Source organism: Rhopilema esculentum, chromosome 6 (genome assembly GCF_057945365.1).
Source record: "Rhopilema esculentum isolate cy_ngs chromosome 6, ASM5794536v1, whole genome shotgun sequence".
Classification (NCBI taxonomy): Eukaryota; Metazoa; Cnidaria; class Scyphozoa; order Rhizostomeae; family Rhizostomatidae; genus Rhopilema; species Rhopilema esculentum.
The window spans coordinates 10,458,826-10,479,055 of NC_142820.1; the positions used below are offsets into that span (position 1 = coordinate 10,458,826).

Sequence of the window (20,230 nt, forward strand, 5' to 3'; positions counted from 1 at the left end):
AATTAAGTAGCTATGGTTTGGAGTATGAAAAGAATTGTTAAATAAATCTACCGCAACATACTGAATAACATAACATTTTGATCACCCTTGATAATGCAGTTCTAAGCCTATTTGTATATTTTTACAAAACTCTATCATTCAAATCACATAATACGACATAAAAATTTCGAGTAAATACGAGTAATACAACAGTTACTGGTAAAAAAGGACAATTACTGTTTACAATATACTTCCATGAATTTTTTAAGTCGGCAACACTTAAGAAACACAAAAGAGGGTTGGTCTGGACATTTTATATGAAGACATGAACTTTACTAGGACTGTGCAGCATTTGATCGAAAAATTTCAGTTGAATGGGGTCGACTTTGGTTGAGGTTTATCATAAAGTTTAGGTAAAAGGAAAAAAGGGTTAATGTTATAGAACAGTTCAGATCTAGAATTCGACAAGAGAGATGGAACTTGATGCTGAATAAAACAAGCATAGCCCCACCTATTTGACTTATTACAAAATATTTTCAAAGGCGTGGTGATTTTACGCTGGACTGGCCAATAAAATGTTTGCACTTATGTTTAAAGCATACAAATTTTCACATCAGAAACATTTTCACAAAGCTTTTTTCTTTTACATCAACAAAATTTACAACACTAGTATCTCTACGTCAAAAACTTTACAATTTTACAAGAACGATACCACGGAGTGCAATATACCATTACTACCTCGTGGCATCACAAAAAAGTTAAAAATTGCATTTAAAACGGTCTACATATGAACTTAAAGACAGTTTACATATACAATTTTAACGTAAATAGCATTGGTGGCTTACTATGGAGAGTGGGGCAAGGCACTTTATTCAAAGCGCCCTGTACTGCGTATAAAACGTATCGTTAAAGGCTCTTGCGCAACCGGCATGCTTTGCGACGATAATTTCAAAACCGGCCTAATACCGTACTGCATGAAAATACAAAACAAAGTCAATTTCTTGAGACAGCTGCCGCTTAGCATGCCGGTTGCTCAAGAGCCTTTAACTAACATAGTGGTTTAGACTAAGCTTCTTGTATGGTGATTGGCTTCGATTAAGCAACGCCCCATTATGCATGCTTCTTATATGCACACACTACCTTGATGATTTTGCCGTAATTAGAAACAGCCTTATATATCACCATAAAATAGATGTTTCTATCTTACTTCAAAGCTTTTAAAAGTAGAAAGGTGAGACGATTTGCTTAGAAACTGAATTAGAATTTTTGATCTGTCGGCGGATGTTCGATTCCATTTTCTGACCCTGTGTGTTGGACGCCGGAAACTGGATGCAGCCACGACGTAGTCTGGGTGACATGACTGTATATGCAAGACAATGAATAATTGTAAAACTCAAAAACTTAAAAAAATTAGCATTTGTAAACTTAAAATAATTCAAAAAATCAGAATACAGATTTAAAGAACAGAGCGGAAAACCAAATCCAAGAAATTTTGCATTTGTTAAAAGGCTTTCTAGCGACTATATTCAAGCCATTTGCTATGTTAGTGAATTAGACGGTACATATTGTAATATAACGGATTTAAATCTATAAGGAGTTTAAAGAAGATGAAAAATTATCAGTTAACTAGAGAATCAAAAATTGGAAAGAGTTTCAGTTTTACTTTTGCTCTTAGCTCATGCGATAAGATAGGTACTCAAGCATAAATGACAAAACTTAACATGAAAGAGCATTACTTACTTGATGTAGTATCGGGTTCCATCAGGAGCATATACTTCTTCCCAACCAAAAGGAAGTGCTGCAAATTGAACCACGGAACATAAATAAATGTAGGTTTAATGTAAAAATGTCATCGTAACTTGGACAATGTTACGTTCTCGAAGAGGTGGAATTGAAACAAATCTATAAAGGCAGACTTTAAATAAGCTGATCGTAATCAAGATATTGGGATTTGCACTTTGAGAACAAAAATCCTTCAAAACATCACAAAACCAGGTAGCCCTCAATAAGAATAGGACAATGATAAAATGGATGCGTCTATAGCAATTAAGATTAGAGAAAGAAAATTGAAATCTCGATTAAGATCGAGCTTATGATTTTGTATAATCCCAATCGATATTTCTTTGTATCATCGCAATTGAAGGTATTCCTCGACCAATGAAAACTTGAAAACAATAAAAAAATTTAAAGATAAAATATTTTGTTATCAAGTACATACAAATGATTATCCAAAACATGTATCCTTGTTTGGCAAAATTTTCGTTTAGATTCGAGTAGAACGATTTAGATTTAAGATTGGAAGGAAATTGCATACTAATGGAACACAAAACTGCTTACGTTCTTCCTCCAGCAGAAGTTTTACAGCCCTTACTGTGTCCCGCGCCTCTTGAGCAAGAGTTTCATAATTAGGAGATTTTCCTTTGCTTGTAGAGCCTCTTCGACTGCTAAAAATATTGATAGAAGAAAATTGATGCATAAAATCAAAGCAAAAACAAAACATCCAAAAAGTTGATGTTCCATATCGAAGATTTAAATACCAAAAATTTGAAGATTTAAAAACGTGTTGGTGGAAACTAGTATGAGCGTAATGAAACATGCTAATGTAAAGAATACAGAAAGAGGAGAAGAACCAGGGCGAGAGTATGACGTCACAATCAAATACTTGTGTTTTACAGCTGCCACTCGCCTTTCAGTTTTATACTAGAAGTAATCGGTTGGAACAGAGCAAAATGACTATGAAAAGCCAATGTATTGTTGAATAGAATTTTAAAATCAATGTAAAGTCAATATTTCGCCCTGCAAACAGGACCCCGCCAGAGTAAGTGTCTATATTCTAGAAGGCTGAAGGTTTTAAGACGTGAGAAGAAAGGCAAACTTAATTAATTTTGAAACAAATTGTAAGTTCAATCGAAAAAGAATTGACTTACCCTTGGGTAGGCGTTCGTTGAACATCAGTTGAATCGTGGACGTGCTGTTAGGATAGAAAATTTTTTGTTAATGTAAGTCTGCAGTTAATATGAAAAGGTCCTCAAACAATGGCACTATTGATAAGTTTTGCAGGAAAGCTTTAACTGGGGCTGCAAAGGTTTCAATTAGCTGAGAACCCAAAGATAGACATATAAAGATAAGATACTTTAGCAATCAAATTATGCAAATAAAGAATGACTTAACAAGAACATGATAACAAATAAACCAAAAAACTTTTGTGTTCGCTCTCTTTGCTACAAAACTGCCGTTACATTTTGTTACTGCTTTTAGGAAGATACTTCTCCTCAATGTGAAAAATTACAGGCTTTAATATTACCTCAGCAAATTTTGTAAGTTTTTCAACCGCAACTTCATAAGTCCGCTTGCTCACTTCAGTTTTCCGAAGCTGACACCCTAGTACAACTAGTCGTTTTTGCAATTCGTTGAATTCACGCTGCAGGACAAATAGACAAAGAGCTTGATAAGAAATATAAATAAAAACAAACCAAAGAGCTATTAGTTATTGATTACCGTAAATCCTCGAATAAGCCCCAGCCCCAGCCCCGGAGGCTTATTTCGCAAAAAATATAGTGGGAGCTTATTCGATGGGGGTGGAGGGAAAGGGGCTCAACTGAAGGTAGGAGCCTTTTCAAGGACTCACGGTAATGTGGTACAAATAAGAAAATAATAAAATATTCCCTAATTTCTATGCTAATGATAGGTAGTTCTAAGCTGCAGCCCCGAGTATTATAACAAATGTGGGCATCAGTCAACATTACAACTTAGGACCATGATGTTCTGCACACAACAGCAAAATTTGAAGATAGCGCGGGAATGTAGAAACAAAGCATACTGAAATACTTTTCGTTCGACACTCTCCAAAGTATATTACATTACGTTAAATTTTCAATTATTTAGGCACGGTAGCCCGTCAGTCCACGAGAAATGCTTTTCAGGGGGCCGTGACAAAAACATTAATAAGTAAGAAGAGAAATACTACGAAATATGAATGGTCGTTCATAGTTAGTTTTTGATTCTTCTCTTAAAGGTGGCAAGGGAAGATACCGGTTTGGCATCAGGTTCAAGTTAGTTTCAAAGCTTAGGTCCACGAAAAGAAATAGCTCTCTGCCCATTGGTTGTTTCCCGCAAGAGTAGCGAAAGATCGGTATCGGTATTTCTCAGTTTTCTAACATTTCGAGTCGAATTTTTTCGAACAGGTTGGAAAGGTACTATAGGACGAGTCCATTTAACGACTTATACATAATTGTAGCTGTTTCGCTTCTAATAATGTCATCTATAGTTGGCCAGCCCAAACTGCGAGTCAGTGGCATAGCAGGCGCATCAACTCTGCTTTTAACTACAATTCTAGCTGCTCGATTCTATTGCTTTTGCAACGATTGCAGTTTAGTCACCCCACAGCACCCCCATACCGAACAGCAGAACCGAATATGCGGACCAAAAGTAACGCGAGGGGAGAGTGGCACGCTTGATTGGTTCTTTTTTACCAATCAGCGGTCGCTAACCTCTCATCTTGTTGAAGAGTCCAGGGAGAAAAAACTTTTTCTGTTTACACAAATCGGGATCTTTTGCTCACTATCCGACGAGAAAAGTCGGACGAAAAGTACTTTGGGGCGCATACTTCCGCTTTGCTGTGCTATCCTCAAATATTGGTAACAAAAGAGAAGTTTCAATTTAAGATGGTTTTGACAAAAAAGACGAGAAACATAGAGAGTATGAATGTGCACATTAATTAGACTCTTAAAAAAACCATTACCTGTTTTGGACCCCCATTATTGTTCTTGGACTTTACCTCCTCTAATTCTTCCGAAAGGTTTTTTATTTTCTAAAAAAAATGCTTCACAGTTATAAACGAAGCAAAAGTAAAGTTATATCATTGAAAATTTAAACTGAAAAATGTGCCATTATTAGCAGAATATATCTTTTCTGCTTCTGGTAGAATATGCAGGATCAAACTGCACAATACGTAATGAAGGCTGCGATAGCAATGGTGAAATCACACCATGATTTATTTTTTCCCCCTCCCCCGAGGTCAATCTTTGGCGGAAGGTTACAAAATAAATGAGGATACCAACATATCTAGCCATTCCCATCACAACAACAATTAGTGGGGGTGGGGGGGGGGGGGTATATAATAATAATATATAATAAATAATTTGTTTAAAGTTGGCGTACTAAATGAACGGCTGATAGCTATAAAGAAGCTAATTAAGGCCAACTATCTATAAAGAGTTAGTATGAAATAAAAATATATGATACAATATTAAAAAGGTTTAAGGTATAATGTTCTAAATAAAACCTAACCCAGCAATAAATTTTTTACACAATCTACAGTCGCATTCTATAGGGTGTGCTCTTAATTCTTTTTTAAATGTTGCCAATGATTGGGGGTCAGGGGGCAGATACTATGTAGCTTGTTTGGATTGCTGTGAGTGTTTCTGCATTTTGGCGAAAATAATAGGTCTGTAGTAATGAGCAAAAGTTTCAAGTGAAAAGGTTTGGGTTATTCTGATACCTGTTCATATTGCTGTTCTCTTTGTTTTGCTTCTTGTAGTGCAGTGCTCACAAGATGTGTGCGAACTCGCAGCTCTCCAACTTCTCGATGCGTGTTTGCAACCTCCTGTTAACATAAAAGAGGTAGCTTTTTACAGGTACAAGGTGTTATGTTGTTAAAAAGGGCCTAATCATGTGCTCACATATAATACGTTCTACTCCATGGCCTCGTGCTCTACAAATAACTCTAAGTACCGTTACGTGATAATATGTTAATTTATTCAAAACATTACACAAGGTGACGAGTGAATAGAGATATCTTTGCAAACGTGGATCTCTTTAGAAATTGGATCTGGTCACAAGGAAAAGAATTTTCATTGCACAACTCAAGTAAGACAGCAGTTAAAGTCGGCAAAAGCATCATATATCATATATTGATTTATTTCCATTTTGAAAGAAATTTTTGTAACACTTTATGGAAAAATATTCGCCTTTATACCCTCTAAAATTGTGTTTGTATTTGTTTGCTTTGAATTTTCTTGCATTATCCAAAGCATTTTGCTTAGAAACAATACAACATTTTATTTAGGGATTGTATCTAGGATTGAAAGATGAGGCTAAAAACGGAAATGGTGGAAATCCACCACCCACTTATGCATCTATTGGACACATAAGATTTTAGGGTCAATACCCAAAATAAGCGTGAGCATAAAAAACATTACAAACACTATAAATTTGGCTGCAGACCAAACTACACATTCTCTGTGGTATTATCCTGTCTTGTCCCACGCCTTTGAAGTTAGGCTGCAACATCGTAATAATGTAAAAATCCAGTATTTTGTAGTATAAGTAAAATGGTAGTATCTGATTTTGCATCTTAATATTGTATAGTTGTAATGCAGCAGTGTATCATTAGCATTGGATTTAAAAAAACTGTACTGACTGAGCAGATCATGACAGAAAGCTGCATTGTTAGGTTTGTGCGTAAACGCTTTGGTGCATAGGAGAAGACGGTTCTAAGTTGCTACTCAAAGTTTCACGCTTAATGCAATCACCAGGCAACTGTTTGTGCGAAAACATAGATGACGTTTTGCTCGAGCTGGAAGGGGACCGATGACTAACGACCTTGATGGTAGTTTTGCTTGATAATATAGAAAAGTAGGCTGCCTATTAGATTTATTAGACTATGGAAAACAAATTACTAACGGCAGCATGAATCTTCCTGTCGTACAGAGGTGGCTAGGATGCCATATACTGTATGATTGTTTGTAATGGATATACTCAGCTAATAGGTATAGTAGTTTGATAGTTGAGGACGAATGATTAGAATCATAAGTACCTCCGCAGCTATCTACAACTGGGAAAGATTCACGAGAAGTGTTCTGTGTGTCTCTTTTAGATATTGTCACACTCTTGGATGAATCATTAGTAATAGCACGCTATATAAGTTGGTATTGCTATATACATTCTTGTCTAACATACTAACAGAGTCCAGAAAAGAGTCTGTTTTATCTTCAAGGCAATACCCTTACGTACAGAAACGTTCCGCCAATCATGCATTTGTTTTCATTGGCCTTCATCAAGGTCTATCGTTGTGAGACCACCATGCTTCGACTCTGCGCATTAAATTACGGTGTGCTTGAGGCTATATTTTCTGGGCTTACCTGGCGAGATCTGTTCAGTTGGTCTTCAATGTCAGATGTATTGTTATTTTTTTCATTGAGTTGGCGTTTAAAGAATTGCAGCTCACGGAGAATATCGTCTCGTTCCCGTGAAACACGAGCAAGGTCATCCTGAATGCGACGATTAGCTGCTTGCATCTCTCCTAAACGATCGGTCTCTCTTCGAGCAATCTGTATAAAACAAAAACGATATTTGGTTATTGAAAGGAGACTGGCTTGTCTAGAATTTGAAAGCAATTGTGGAAATGACTAATTGAAAACCATAGAATAGGAAAACAGAATAGGAAAACATCGTTTAATAAAACAGAATGCAAAGATGCAAAACAGAAACATGTTTTAAACATGTTCATGATGCAAAACAGAAACATGTTTTAGACTCTGCACAGTAGACTCGGGTCACACCAAAGTTTTGACAGAAAGCGGACTCTGACTGTAAATGGATCTAGATTGAATAGTTATACATATTTGGGCCTTATACATAGTTATACAAATTTCACCTAACCGCAGCAAGCAGTAAGCCTTTAGGCAGAGTGACTATAAGGAATCGACTGTATTGCTTAAAACAACTTAGAGACGTAAACAGCTAAAACCAAATCTCCAGATTACGACGAAACAAACCTATAAAGTTGTGAGGTTTGGAAACTTATAAATTACATTGTTATAGATATATCAGCTTCCCCTAGCGTTCCTAAAAATTGCGAACAAAGACACAAGCTCGTCTATGAGGAAGCTCTTTAAGCAGAAAGTAGAGGAACAAGGCCTTAGATACGTCTTGGATCTGCGATGTATTCATTCACTCAATTGCCTTATGCTTGCTTGAATCGAGTTAGAGGGGAGCAAAACATATACTTGCAGCAAATGACTAAGTCATATTTTTCAAGGTCCCGAGTTAAGTCTGAGTACTATCAGGACAAGTCTCAATGTATCTGTGTATTGTCTACAGCTTGCTAGCAACAAGACGTCTAGGGACAACCTAAATGAGTGACTATTGAGGCTTCGTATCTAACGACACCTTCATATCAGCAAAGATTCTATTAAGCAGTGCCTTTTAAATTCTCATCGTGTGCCGGGGAAACAACGTCAAATACCGTATTTAAGAGCCGCATATACATAGACACAAACGAATTTCTTTCTGTGATCCGCCACTGCGGAGAGGTAAAGTATGCTTAGCAAGTTGCCAGGCAAAACCGTCATCATCAGCATCAACGCGCTTTATAAAACTATGTGCAGATATAATTAGCGGTATAAACATCAAGATACTCACAGCAAGCAGAGTATTTGCAACGTCAGTTACCAACACAACATTCCAATCAAATATAAACGGCCTAATACACCGAGCTGCAACTTGTATGATACGAAATACTGAATATTTTGAATACAGTAACCTGCTATCACACTTGTTACCGTCAATCGTCTATACAGCCTTTAAAATTCGGGTGCTGAATCTTTAATACTTGTACAGAACCTGCTCTGACTAATCCTATGCCAATTACATCGCGAAAGAATCTAATTCTACATTCACATAATGATATCCAATTATATTAAATGCAGTAGTGTTGATTTTACACCTAAAACCACTTAAGCCACTACCAAGATATATTTCTGCCTGGGTGAAAAATAGATAGTGAAAGAAAAATAAGGTTTCCAACAATATTTCATGGGAATGTTTGAGTTTGTTTAGATGTTTAAACTCATTTGTTGTTTAAACTCATTTGCTGGTTAATCTAGACCAAGGGTATCTCTTACTTTTTCCTTGAAAAAGGTAAGCAAGGCTTGAGAAACTAGGATGTTTCTACCCTCTAGGATGAACGTATCTATGAACGCGGCAGTCTTGTGTGAATTTTTCTGGCGTTACGATAATCAGGTGCCAAAAAATTGGATTGCAAAGGGTGTTAGCAAACATGACCTCGTAGGTAATTATTTTTGGAAAATACCACTGATTTATTTTTAAAATTCAGTGCAGTCTCGGTTTTTTCATGGTCCTATATGCGAAAATGGATAGTAAAAACATTTCTCAATTAATGACTTTTGGTCCTTATATTTCCCTTCATGTTTTCGATTTTCCAAGCGTTAATTTAGAGTTTTAGGCTTAATTCAATCACCAAGCAACTTTGCAACAGACTGGCTAACTCAACAGCAAACTTCATCCAATCTGGTCCACATGCAATCACAGTGTTTTGCAACATATGCAAGTCAAACTAATTTGCAAGGCCTAAAACTGACAAATAAACCTAAGAATAGACATACCATATTCAATTCTTCCCGCTCTATGGCTTCAATGTCTTTTAATGTGAGTCGAGACGAAATGCCATTACCAACTGAATGATTCGATTGAGATTGAAGTAGTTGTTGCTGCTCTTTCTTCGGGTACTCTTCTTCTGGAATTTCCTGAATATGTTGCTGTCGCTGTTTGTTCGGTACCACGTGATGCTAGAAAGAGGCATGGCGTAATTGTAAAGGGTAAAGAAATATTGCGAAGATTGCAAACAAGTAAGAAATAATACGTTATCTCGGCGAAGTCTAGATCATAGATTATATATCATTTGATAAACAAAAATAACATGAATTCATTTCAAAGAAAAACTTTGAATGAAATATCAGGTGAAAATAACAGAGGTTGGTAGCTGAGCTGTCTAAACAATAATCTAAACAAACTGCTCAGAATCCTCCTCGCAAAAGTATACCATTTATATAGTTTGTAACTGTTAATCTTTTAACTCTAACTTAAGCTTACCAATTTTCTTTCACGCTGTTCCGAAGCTTCGATGTCTCTCATTGCGAACTGGAGCGCACTAGCATTCAAGGTCTTTGATCGGTCATCCAGTCGCACATCATAGACTTCGCGTGCAGCGTCGACAAAGTCTGTTACGAATTAACAAGAAAGAAAATAAGACCGGATAGCTTTGTTGAGATTTTACAAGCCTTTGAACTTGGAAAAGGGAAAACTAGTCAATTAATATTCCTTCGAGCATCAAAAACATTTCAAATAAGGTTCTGTAGGCCTACTGACTTAGAAAGGCTTGTTAGGTGGAGATACCTCAATCATTACATTTTTTCATTTTTTTCAAGCCCTATTTGAACACAGGTGATTGTGAAATTCCAGTCTTACAGCCCATAGTTCACTATTATGCATATCTTTACACCTTTAATTATTGAATGTCATGCCTGAAATCAATTTTTCACCTGCTGTTTTTGTTTTACCAATATGTGAATGCACAAAAAGAATAAAGACCTTTTCCTAGCTTCATAAATATTGAATTTCTTTACCGTAACAAAGGGCAGTTATTATTGAAATGAAGATCTTTACATATAGCTATTCAAAACATATTCATTTTATTCTTGTGATTTATGGCAGCAAATTCATTCCAAATGAGATTACTGCCTGTGGTGCGGGAAGAAAGTTTTCTGATATGAAAACGTAGTTATGAGAGAGAGGAAAAAGCTATTTTTCTGAACAAAGTGTGTAGATGATACCAACTTTTAAAATGGTATAAACTTTGAATTTAATCTTTCTTTGAATAAAATATGCTTGAATTTAGGACTTGTTTGAGCCCTCATAGTAAGGTCGAGTAATCTAAATGGAGTATCCACAAATGGCGACATCGTTGCGCCATCATAAATACGACTAAGAAAGAAATTTGAGGTCTTAATAAGCACCAAACCCTCCTGAGACAAAGCATTGAGTACACCTCCAAATACATGTAGATGAACATATTTTTGGCATTATATAAAGGGTATCTGGCAAACTTAATGAAAGGCTTACCTCCGTATGTCACGAATCCGTTAGGATCGACTCTAACCCTCATTCGAATTTCATTGATTTTAGACGGTGTGGCTTCGAAACCAAGGTAATTTAAGGCCTTTAAAAATAAAAATGCTGGAATAACACGCCAAGAAGACAAGCATACTGTAAAACAGTATGAGTAACTACGTGAAACGAGGCATTAAACTATTCGAAGAATTAATTAAAGTGTTATTTCAAGACATTGTGAACAGAAGTGTGTTGTAATCCGTACGAGTAATCCATTGACAGACTGAGACAATAAAGCAATAATCCAGATCATCCAAACTTTAAATCTGAGGCGCCTAATTTTTACTGCTATACTAGAAAAACCTGTTAACTGGCAATCGAAAATAATGCAAATAAAGGTTAGCCCTTACTGTTGTCAAAAACATATCTTTGGAGTAATTTTCCCAAGAATTACCTGATATGTTGGTGGATTGCTCTTAACATAGAGCGGGGAATAGGGATGGGGGTATTTCGAAAAACATTACGATCTTCAAACCCCTCCAAGAATTTCAACACAATAGCGGTCTACCCCTGGGGCAAATATTTTGTTTCTAGCTAAAAAACTGCCAAAAGCTCCATAAATTATGGAAACAATAGAAAACAAAAAAGGAAACCTAATGTGCTTCTATAAAACATAAACTTAAAGGAACCACATACCCCTTCAAGTTTTTCAACTCTAAGCTTTGTCATGGGGTCAAGAGATAGCCTCCGTCCACGGCTTCTACGACCCGTCTTTCTGCTGGAAACAGGCGACACTAAACGGGGGGAATAAGTGTCATTCATGTCCTCGTCCAAATACTGTGATATCGTTTTTCTTTCCGCTGGGCCTAGAGAAAGAATACAGAAATACTTAGAACGCAGAAAACGTAAAAATATAGAGAATTTGAGAACAAAAACTTGGTGCTCAACTATCTTTGCAGGTTACCTCATAACCACCTTTTCCTCTTTATTTTCTATTGAAATTTTGATACCAATAAAAGGATTAACTTGACAAGCATTAACTTATTTGCAGTCCAGTCTCAGTAACCCATACTCCAACTTTATAGTGTAGAATGTACTAGCATTAAATGCTGGCCATTAGAAATTTGCATTCTGAGAATCAACGAAAGACAACATTCAACACAAAACCTACTATCATTTTGATGGACATGAGGCACTCCATTCTCAACAGCAGGACTTGAGAACTTCCCAGGTTTGAACACTGTTCCATTTGATTCAGGAGATGCTTCTTCAAGGTACTGTAAATCTGATCTCAACGGTTCATATGTTTCCGAGTAAGAAGCATCTTCAAGGTGTCTTTCCGAAACATCAGCTCTTGCTTTTGACAAAGCATCAGTGTTCATTGAAATTTCGTATTCATCTGACTTCTCCATCATTTTCATTAACTCTTTAACAACTGCTTCCTCATCTGAAGATTGTGATATAAAGCTCTCGATTGGTGGGGATTCTTGAATGATCGTTTGCTCTCCCATAGTAGGAGAAGAGCCATTGGAAACTCTGGTGTTGGCAATTTCTCGACTTTTGGGAGTAACTGTCAGTTGATGGAGTCTCGGAGAACTGACATGATCTGGATTAACCACGTACTTTATATCGTAGTGAGTAAGATCTCTCCTAGCAAAAGAGGCAAGGAAATAGGTCCGGTTATCTGGAAAAAGTTCCAGGACAATTTATGCATAATAGCAGACAGAACAAAATAGCTAGCAAAAACACAAGCTATCCTCATGTGAAAAAATTTCTATAAAAAGCTTTTCTCTATAGGTTGATAGTGCGCTAGGTAATGCAGGACAGTTGGTGCGTCAAATTCCTAATGTGATTCTAACGGTGTTTAATGGTCACAGATGACATGACATGGGCCTAAATTTGAAAGCTAGGAGCCAAATGAATCCTAGCATTTCGCTATTTTGCAGTCACGGACTAATGACATAAATCAACACTTACTGTAGCTTGAGTCGTAGAAGTATTGAACGTGCTTGTTCGTATGTGACGTCATTGAACGATTCACCATTAACTGAGATGATGCGATCGCCTTTTCGTATTCGACCATCCTGTTTCAGCAAAAAGAAATGATTCAAAAATATATTTCAATACTAAGTAGAAGAATCCTATTAGGTGAAGATATACACACTCATTTTTTACCAAAAGAGCTCCATCTAGCCCCGGGGGCTTATTTAATTCTTGAGGTTACAGGTAAAAAAGCTTCTTAAGTATTCAAGAATAGTCGACAAAAATGTTTTTCATAGTTTATTATGCTGTTCATCAAAGAAACATAGCTAATGGAGTAAGGAGATCTTAATAGAGAGGGTTCTTATTAGTGGGGGATTAAAGTGGGTTTAATAGGGGGGTTGCTTAGAGAGGGTGGGTGAATAAAGTTTTTTGCAATCATCAGGAGCCGCAAGATCTACATTGTGACCAGTTCACATAAATAAATTCATTGTAACCAGTTAATCGAATAGAAGATATGAATGTCACTACATCCCTTTTATGATGAACTAAAAACTTTGATTCGAAAATATAAATCAATGCAATATGATAACAAAGTATTAGGCAAAGAACAATAGCAGATCTCCCAGTACAAGGCCTTACCAAATATGCGTCACAGCCTTGGATTACTTCTTTAACGTATATATGAGGTCCTTCAGGCTTATTTTTGCCGCCAACAATGCTTATTCCAAGATTTGACTTCGCAGGGATTTCTATTTTGATAACGGGTGTAATATCTGATACGCCCTTTTCTATAAAATCAGGCGATGAGTAATGGCCGCTTGATGGAAAGCCAGAATCGAATGAGGATGCTCGGTCCAGTTCAGTTGCGGCTTTCTTCAGCTGACTGGTGTTTAAACGCTGGTTGCTGTTATGACTACCTTCTAGATTTGGAAGAAGATTATAAGAGAGCTTAGAAAAGATAGAAACACTGAACGAAAAAGCGAACTGAAGCGCAAGTAAGGTTGAATTCGAGAAAACGCTTAATTGCTCTTCATTCGCTAACGGTATATTTTTCTTTCATTTATGCAAATTTTGAGGTTCTTAACCGTTTTAAATTCAAATTTTCAAAATAAATTGTTATGACTTCATCACTGTCCCCCTTTACTATTTTTGGCAAAAAAAACATGAAGTTAGGTTGCTAGTAATGGTATTATAAAAGTCTTTAGGCGAACAATTGTGGACACTAACTTAAAAAAAAGGAAAGAAAATAACCAGTCTTTCAAAAAGGTAAACAAAATTCACAGACACTTTTCAAAGGTACATCTGTGTTGACCTTGCTAGCATCTAATAAAATAAAGAATCGATGAAGCTAGAACGAAACATTCGTAGAATCAAACATTACGAACCTGTGGATTGAAAATCCCGTTCTCTTGGACTAAGAGGAAGATCCAGGGCCCCCATACGTGCGAGGCTGTGTTTATCTAAAGATCCACGATTTTGTGTTTCTGTGAATGGTGCTGGTGACATAGTCTTGCCTGTGTAGACCCAAGCACGTTTTTCTATAATTCAGAAAGAAATGTGAGTGTTGATGAGGGCTGATAAGGGCTTCATAAAATGTTTCTAAAATCCATGCTTGAACTTACTTAAAATGCTACTGATTCTAAAACAATAGGTGCCAGCAAGCACTTTCATCACAATGTGCAATAAAATTAAAGATTGCTTTGCTAAGCTGCAAATCTTATATAATTTTTCCACTCTCATTTTGTTTGGTAAAAAGCATTTATTCTGGATCTATTTCAAAGACTCAGAAAGCATTTATTCTGAGTCTTTGATATTACAATGTTTAAATTTAAGATTGCATTAATTTTCTAACTTGGCATAGAAGTTACAAGAACAAAGTTATAGGGCAGATATTGCTCTCTCAAAATATGCCATAGAGAGCAAGTCAGTTATAGGGAGTGAATCGGACCATTGTTGCATCTGTGCAAATCAATTAATTATTCATAAAACCTCACACTGAAAGAGGTTACCAAAAGAAAATGCTCAAAAACTCCAAATCTATTTGATATTGGGAAGGGAATGGACAAGAAAAGCCCCCTTGGTCCACTAAAGTCACACATTCAGGGTGATGCAGAAAACAAAATTTTCATATAAAGAAACCAAATGAGGGGGGGTGGGTTGCTAAAGCATAAACAGCACTTGATACGCTATGATAAGCCAATAAATACCCCTGGCTCAACCAAGGAAATATAATTAATGGTATGAAGCCATGCACCTGGTGTTCTACATAAAAAATCTCTTCAAGGGGAAAGTGATTCCACAGCATTGTGCATAATATTGTGGAATAGGTATCAGTCAATGCAAAAAAGCACATCGCCAGAGACAGTAACAAATAGCAGACAATAGCATATCAGGACAAATCAATTATAGGACAAATGTCTCTCTTATAATTGAATCTGACTAAATTTCATTTTATCATCATTTAATAGGCAGAAACATTATGCAATAACGTGGAGTTTACACTGTTTAAAGTTACATAGGAAAGTTACTAAAATGTTATAACCAAGGGGTGCAGGAGCTATAAGTACAGAGAGCTAGCCTTAGGGAAAGCACCTGAAGGAAATTTTTAGTTTTTTGCTGGAATCAGTAGGAAAATTTAATCTCTATCCCCCCAAAATTAGCTTCTATTGAATCCCAATTAAAATTTGAAATGTCTCGGTTTTTTGTACCAACTGTTCCCCATCAGCCAGCTCTGTAACCAGGTAAATATGGATTAACACTGACATAGTTACTTACCCAATGATGTAGTTGAAACCTGTGAAGACATGGAGTCACTGCGACTTAAGCCACCATTTGAATTATCAAGACTCAGTTGTCGTAGTTTGGAATACAATGCTCCTTCTGATGTTGGAAACAACTTCTCAAGTCTCTCCCTGATAAAAACAAACAATTTTTAGAGCTTAGATATTCATACACTTGTCTTCATCCATAATCACTGCTAAAATTCTCAGAAGATAAACATTAGAAATTGAAGCCAGGCAAATTCAACTATCCTCTATTCCCCATTAAAAGAATGTTGGTTTACCACAAAAAAGCATCTCAAAAAATTTATAAAGCTGTTAATAAATATGTTTTTTACATGATATGAGTTGTATGATATTTACCTACTGATTGTTTTGGGGTGTAAGGGGTCATGGTTTTTATCAGGACATCAAGGACTTTCCATGCGGGGATCAAATAGGGAGGGATGTCAGGCACAGTGGTTGTGGTTATTATATATAGCAAAATTTGTGTCATTTTGTAACCTGATTTCTTCTTTAGACTAAAAGACATAATTACCTGGAGTCAGCATCCCTTTTAAAGACTATTTTGACTGTTCCACTTTGAGCTGCATTCCTTAGGACGGATACAGCTTGGTCGTTGGTACAGTTTTTTAGGCTCTCCCCATTTGCACTTAATAGCTCATCACCTTCTAACAAGGTACCTGTAGGATATAAGATGGCTTTACATGGGGCTGTAATCACTAGCTAGCTTGTTGATTTTATGTATTAAACCTAAGTACATATACAAAAATGATATGCAGATATTAGATATTTGAATCAGAAAATGTTTTGATTTAGCTGAATTTTGTTTTACTTAAATAGCTCCATCTGCTGCAAACTTGCATGAAGAAACATCAGAAGTTATTTGGCTCAGTGCAAATATCGTTATAACTAAAAAAAGAAGAAATGTTAATTTGCATACCATCAGTTGCAACAGCCCCTCCAATTAATATCTTCTTCACAAATATACCAGTAAATGTACCATCTGAAGCTTGGCCACCACCAATTTTCATTCCTTGTGACAAATTACAAAGCCAATAAAGATTTAAACTTTTTTTGTTTTATGATTTACAATAAAATCTTCCAATTAAAGCAGAACAGGTACAGAGCTCTTGAACAGGTACAATTCAAACAAGAAAAAAACTTTACATTAGGTTTAGGAATGACCATTCCAAAAATGAAGTGTTTACCAGAACAAGAAAAAACATTTTATTATGGCCTCATTAACCTAACAGTTAGATAAATTTATATTTCTTAATTGATGCAAATGCAGATGAAAGTTGAAAAATAATCCAAAAATTACTGAAGACAACTTGCTAAAATGTGCCAAACTTGAATGACATTCACCGTTCCTTCATAGCAGTCTTATCTTTATTGAAATGGGGACAAGATATCTATTTTGAGGTAGATATAAAAAACATACCAAGACCACTTCTGCATTTCTTTAAAATGATTGTGCTTTCCATACTGTGGCTGTACCTTCAAAATTCAACAAAGTTGCAACTTAAATCCAGGCCAGATGTCTTAAAGTTATATTATGTATAAAAAACAAAAAACAATTTGCCTTTATTTTATGCACAAATGAATCAAAATTATTTAACTCGTACTCAAATGTAGGAGGCTCTACATCCATTTCAGTGATGCAAATTTGACACTTAATTTTGAAGAAGACCCTTGTCAAGAGAATTATTAACTTTGAAAATGCGCACAATATTGAGTAATCAAAGGAGTCACCAAGGAAGAAAGGTCATACCCTGTTTAGAAAATTCACTTCTGGCTGTTCAAAAAGTATAACGATGCTGTAAAGGAAAGAAAATGTGTTTGTATTTTCTTAAAATGCAGATTGATCCGAAGACTGGGATTAAGTAGTGATAGTAAAAACAGACAGTGATTACAACTTGAAGGGATTTTGATACCATTGACCCCTTTGATCTGTTTTTATTCCAATTTGTAGAGATAGTAGTTGACCACTTGATGGCAAGTTGATTGATACTGCACCAACTAATCTTGGTAACCTAAATTTAACCAATCTAATCACATCAACTTAGAACCTATTTTCTAAAAAATATGCAGATCTATCTAAATCTTATACATTTCACCACTTATCTAATAACAGGCTTATGTAGTTTGGGGGGGGGGGGTGTATCATTAAAGAAGATTTCAGGATGATGACAAGGTATCTTAAGGCTGTAGTTAAAATTCATTGTATTCAAACCAACTATTGATTGAAAATTTGTGACTACATACAATTTTATCTCTGTGTTTATGCACTTTGATAAAAACTTGAAGTAACCATACTTAAAACAAAAGTCTTAAATGAGTAATTACCACCAATAGGTAGGATGTTTTAGAGGCTTCTGAGAAATTTGATTCTTATGCTGAGATTACTCCAATTTTCACATTTTGCTTTAAAAGCATATTAGTTTTTATTAGTTAGTTTTGTATTATCTACTTATTCATTTACTTGGGCAAAATGCTTTAGCAATGCTGAATAATGGTGTTAAAGTTCAAGCCAAGTACAATCAAGGCTAACTACATCACTGCAAAGAATATTGCTCCTTGTAACTACACTGTTAGCCATCTTGATTTGGAAAATAAAGAGTTTATTGCTTTTTGGAAATAATGCAAAAATATAAAAAAAATTAAGGCACATTTGGTCTGATAGAAAGACATTTTTCACATCACAAAAATGTGAACTAATGCTCTAATTGTTAACTAATTTGGATTGAAGTAGATCTGATATCATGATAGGCCTATGGTGTAATAACAGTTAAAACCCTAAGGATGCCTTTGCAGCTTCAACTTCACTCGTGCCTTTTATTTTAGAATCCTCCAGTTTCAAAATTCCAGATAAACCAATATCAGATTCGTGTTTCTACTAAACGACTGTATGAATCAAAGGAAAGTAAAACACTAAACTTAATCCTCTTTCCCCCCCAAAAAACACAAAACATTAACAATTGTGCATACCCAAACATGAAAGCTTTAAAGGCCTCCTGAGATGTTTGTTGAGGGTAGAAGAACGCAGTTTTCTTCTCATTTGCCAAAAGCAAAGCAATCACATTCTGAATAAGGAGACTAATTACGCTTCAATTATTTATGCAATGCTCATTGTGAGAGATCAAAAGAACTCGCTGAAGAATGACAATCTTGTGAGAGGCCTCGCAAACACAACGTACCGTGAATGGAAGTGGTCTTTCTTTGTCCTCTACAATACGCAATGTTTCGCTAAACCGATAAATTTATCAACATAGAGCAATTCTCATATGTGAAGCGTTACCTTCTCGATCGAAACGACCAACTACGTTAGTTTTAACTGAAACTGTTCTTGCCGCGTCAATATGGCCTAGTTTTGTGTACATAATTATTCTTAGAGGATTTGAGTTGAATTGTGCAAGGCATAAATTGCCTAGCAACAGCACCGACTCATGAGTCGTGGGTGTATGTCATATGGAACAAGGGGTCACTGGCGGGGCAGGTGGGTGTATCACCGACTTCATGCTCAATTACACAGATGAAAACTATGTCATTTTTCTTTGACATTCAAAAAAACCAAAATATTCCCTTATCTCCGAAAACTGACATCCTTTGGATGGGGGCGTTATTTGGCCCTGTGACCGTTTGGCCATTGTTCATAGAAAACCTTAGTTAAAATATTTTTTCACAGAAAATTTTCAATGAATAAGCAATTTAATAGTCTATATATTTCATAAGAAGTTGGGCAATTTGGAAGGAATAAAAAAGCCCGAAGTAAAGTAATTTCATTACATTGAAAAAGATCAAAACTATGTTTAGCACAGTGGTATTGTGCAGGTTGTATTTTAGTGCCCACTGGCCCCTGTTCCTTTCGTAGCTCTACACCCTTGGTTTGAAAAAATACATTTCCATTTTTTAAATTCAATTAATGATACACATCTTTCCCAATTTGTTTTCTCATAGAATATTAAACTCTCAATTGGAAAATTGATTAACTACTGTCACTCTTAAAAACACTTTCAACCCCTACTCAGTATTTCTGGCAGTGTTGCCCCTTCCTCTCAATGTTATAGAGGTGGATGTACGTTAGCGTCTATCCCTTCTTCTGTAAGTAAAAGTGTAGCTTGTTCCTCGGCAATTTTCTCCGAGCTTTAACAAGGTACTTGCTGCTTTCACTTGATTATGCTAAACGTTTCAACTTACCAGGCACTCCGACTTAAAGAAAAAGGGTCTTACAGATTACACATAAATAACCGATCTTCCATTCCCATATGATGTATTTTTGTACAAATTTTTTTTCTTGCAACTCAATCAAAACACGACAAACCCATCTCGTCTGTACATAATAGTAGCTTTTGGAAAGAACCATTCGTCAAATCGCTTCATTCGTTTTTGTGTCTCCTAATCGATTCAAGCGACATTATTTTTATTGTATTTTGTAGAGATGCTAACCAAAAATTCTTAATGATTTTCAAAGGAAATTTTTTCAAAAAATTGCGGTTACAGGAAGTCTTTGGAAAAATAACACCCTGCTTCAGGTTATTGATGTTGTTCGGATGCACCAAGAAGTACGCATTTTT

At 35.9% G+C, this 20,230-nt stretch overlaps 1 protein-coding gene across 7 annotated transcripts; it reads right to left on the bottom strand.

Annotated features, from left to right (window-relative positions):
* On the bottom strand, positions 1 to 19,050 carry LOC135686145 (syntaxin-binding protein 4). Of its 7 annotated transcripts, none has more exons than XM_065202326.2 (22): positions 18,854 to 19,049; positions 17,428 to 17,473; positions 17,098 to 17,153; positions 16,597 to 16,689; positions 16,192 to 16,336; positions 15,649 to 15,785; positions 14,259 to 14,411; positions 13,513 to 13,793; positions 12,868 to 12,974; positions 12,062 to 12,540; positions 11,587 to 11,756; positions 10,903 to 10,999; positions 9,874 to 10,001; positions 9,387 to 9,569; positions 7,122 to 7,310; positions 5,480 to 5,584; positions 4,721 to 4,789; positions 3,284 to 3,400; positions 2,907 to 2,950; positions 2,317 to 2,423; positions 1,720 to 1,777; positions 1 to 1,339 (listed from the first exon to the last, which is right to left on the bottom strand). In XM_065202326.2, exons 3-22 carry the CDS (start codon positions 17,138 to 17,140, stop codon positions 1,237 to 1,239), a joined length of 2,808 nt encoding a protein of 935 aa, XP_065058398.2. In that variant the 5' UTR covers positions 17,141 to 17,153; positions 17,428 to 17,473; positions 18,854 to 19,049; the 3' UTR covers positions 1 to 1,236. The 7 variants fall into 7 exon arrangements, with proteins under 7 accessions (XP_065058398.2, XP_065058399.2, XP_065058400.2 ...); XM_065202327.2 differs by having other exon boundaries at positions 18,645 to 19,049; XM_065202328.2 differs by having other exon boundaries at positions 18,955 to 19,040.
* Between the last annotated feature and the right edge of the window lie 1,180 nt (positions 19,051 to 20,230).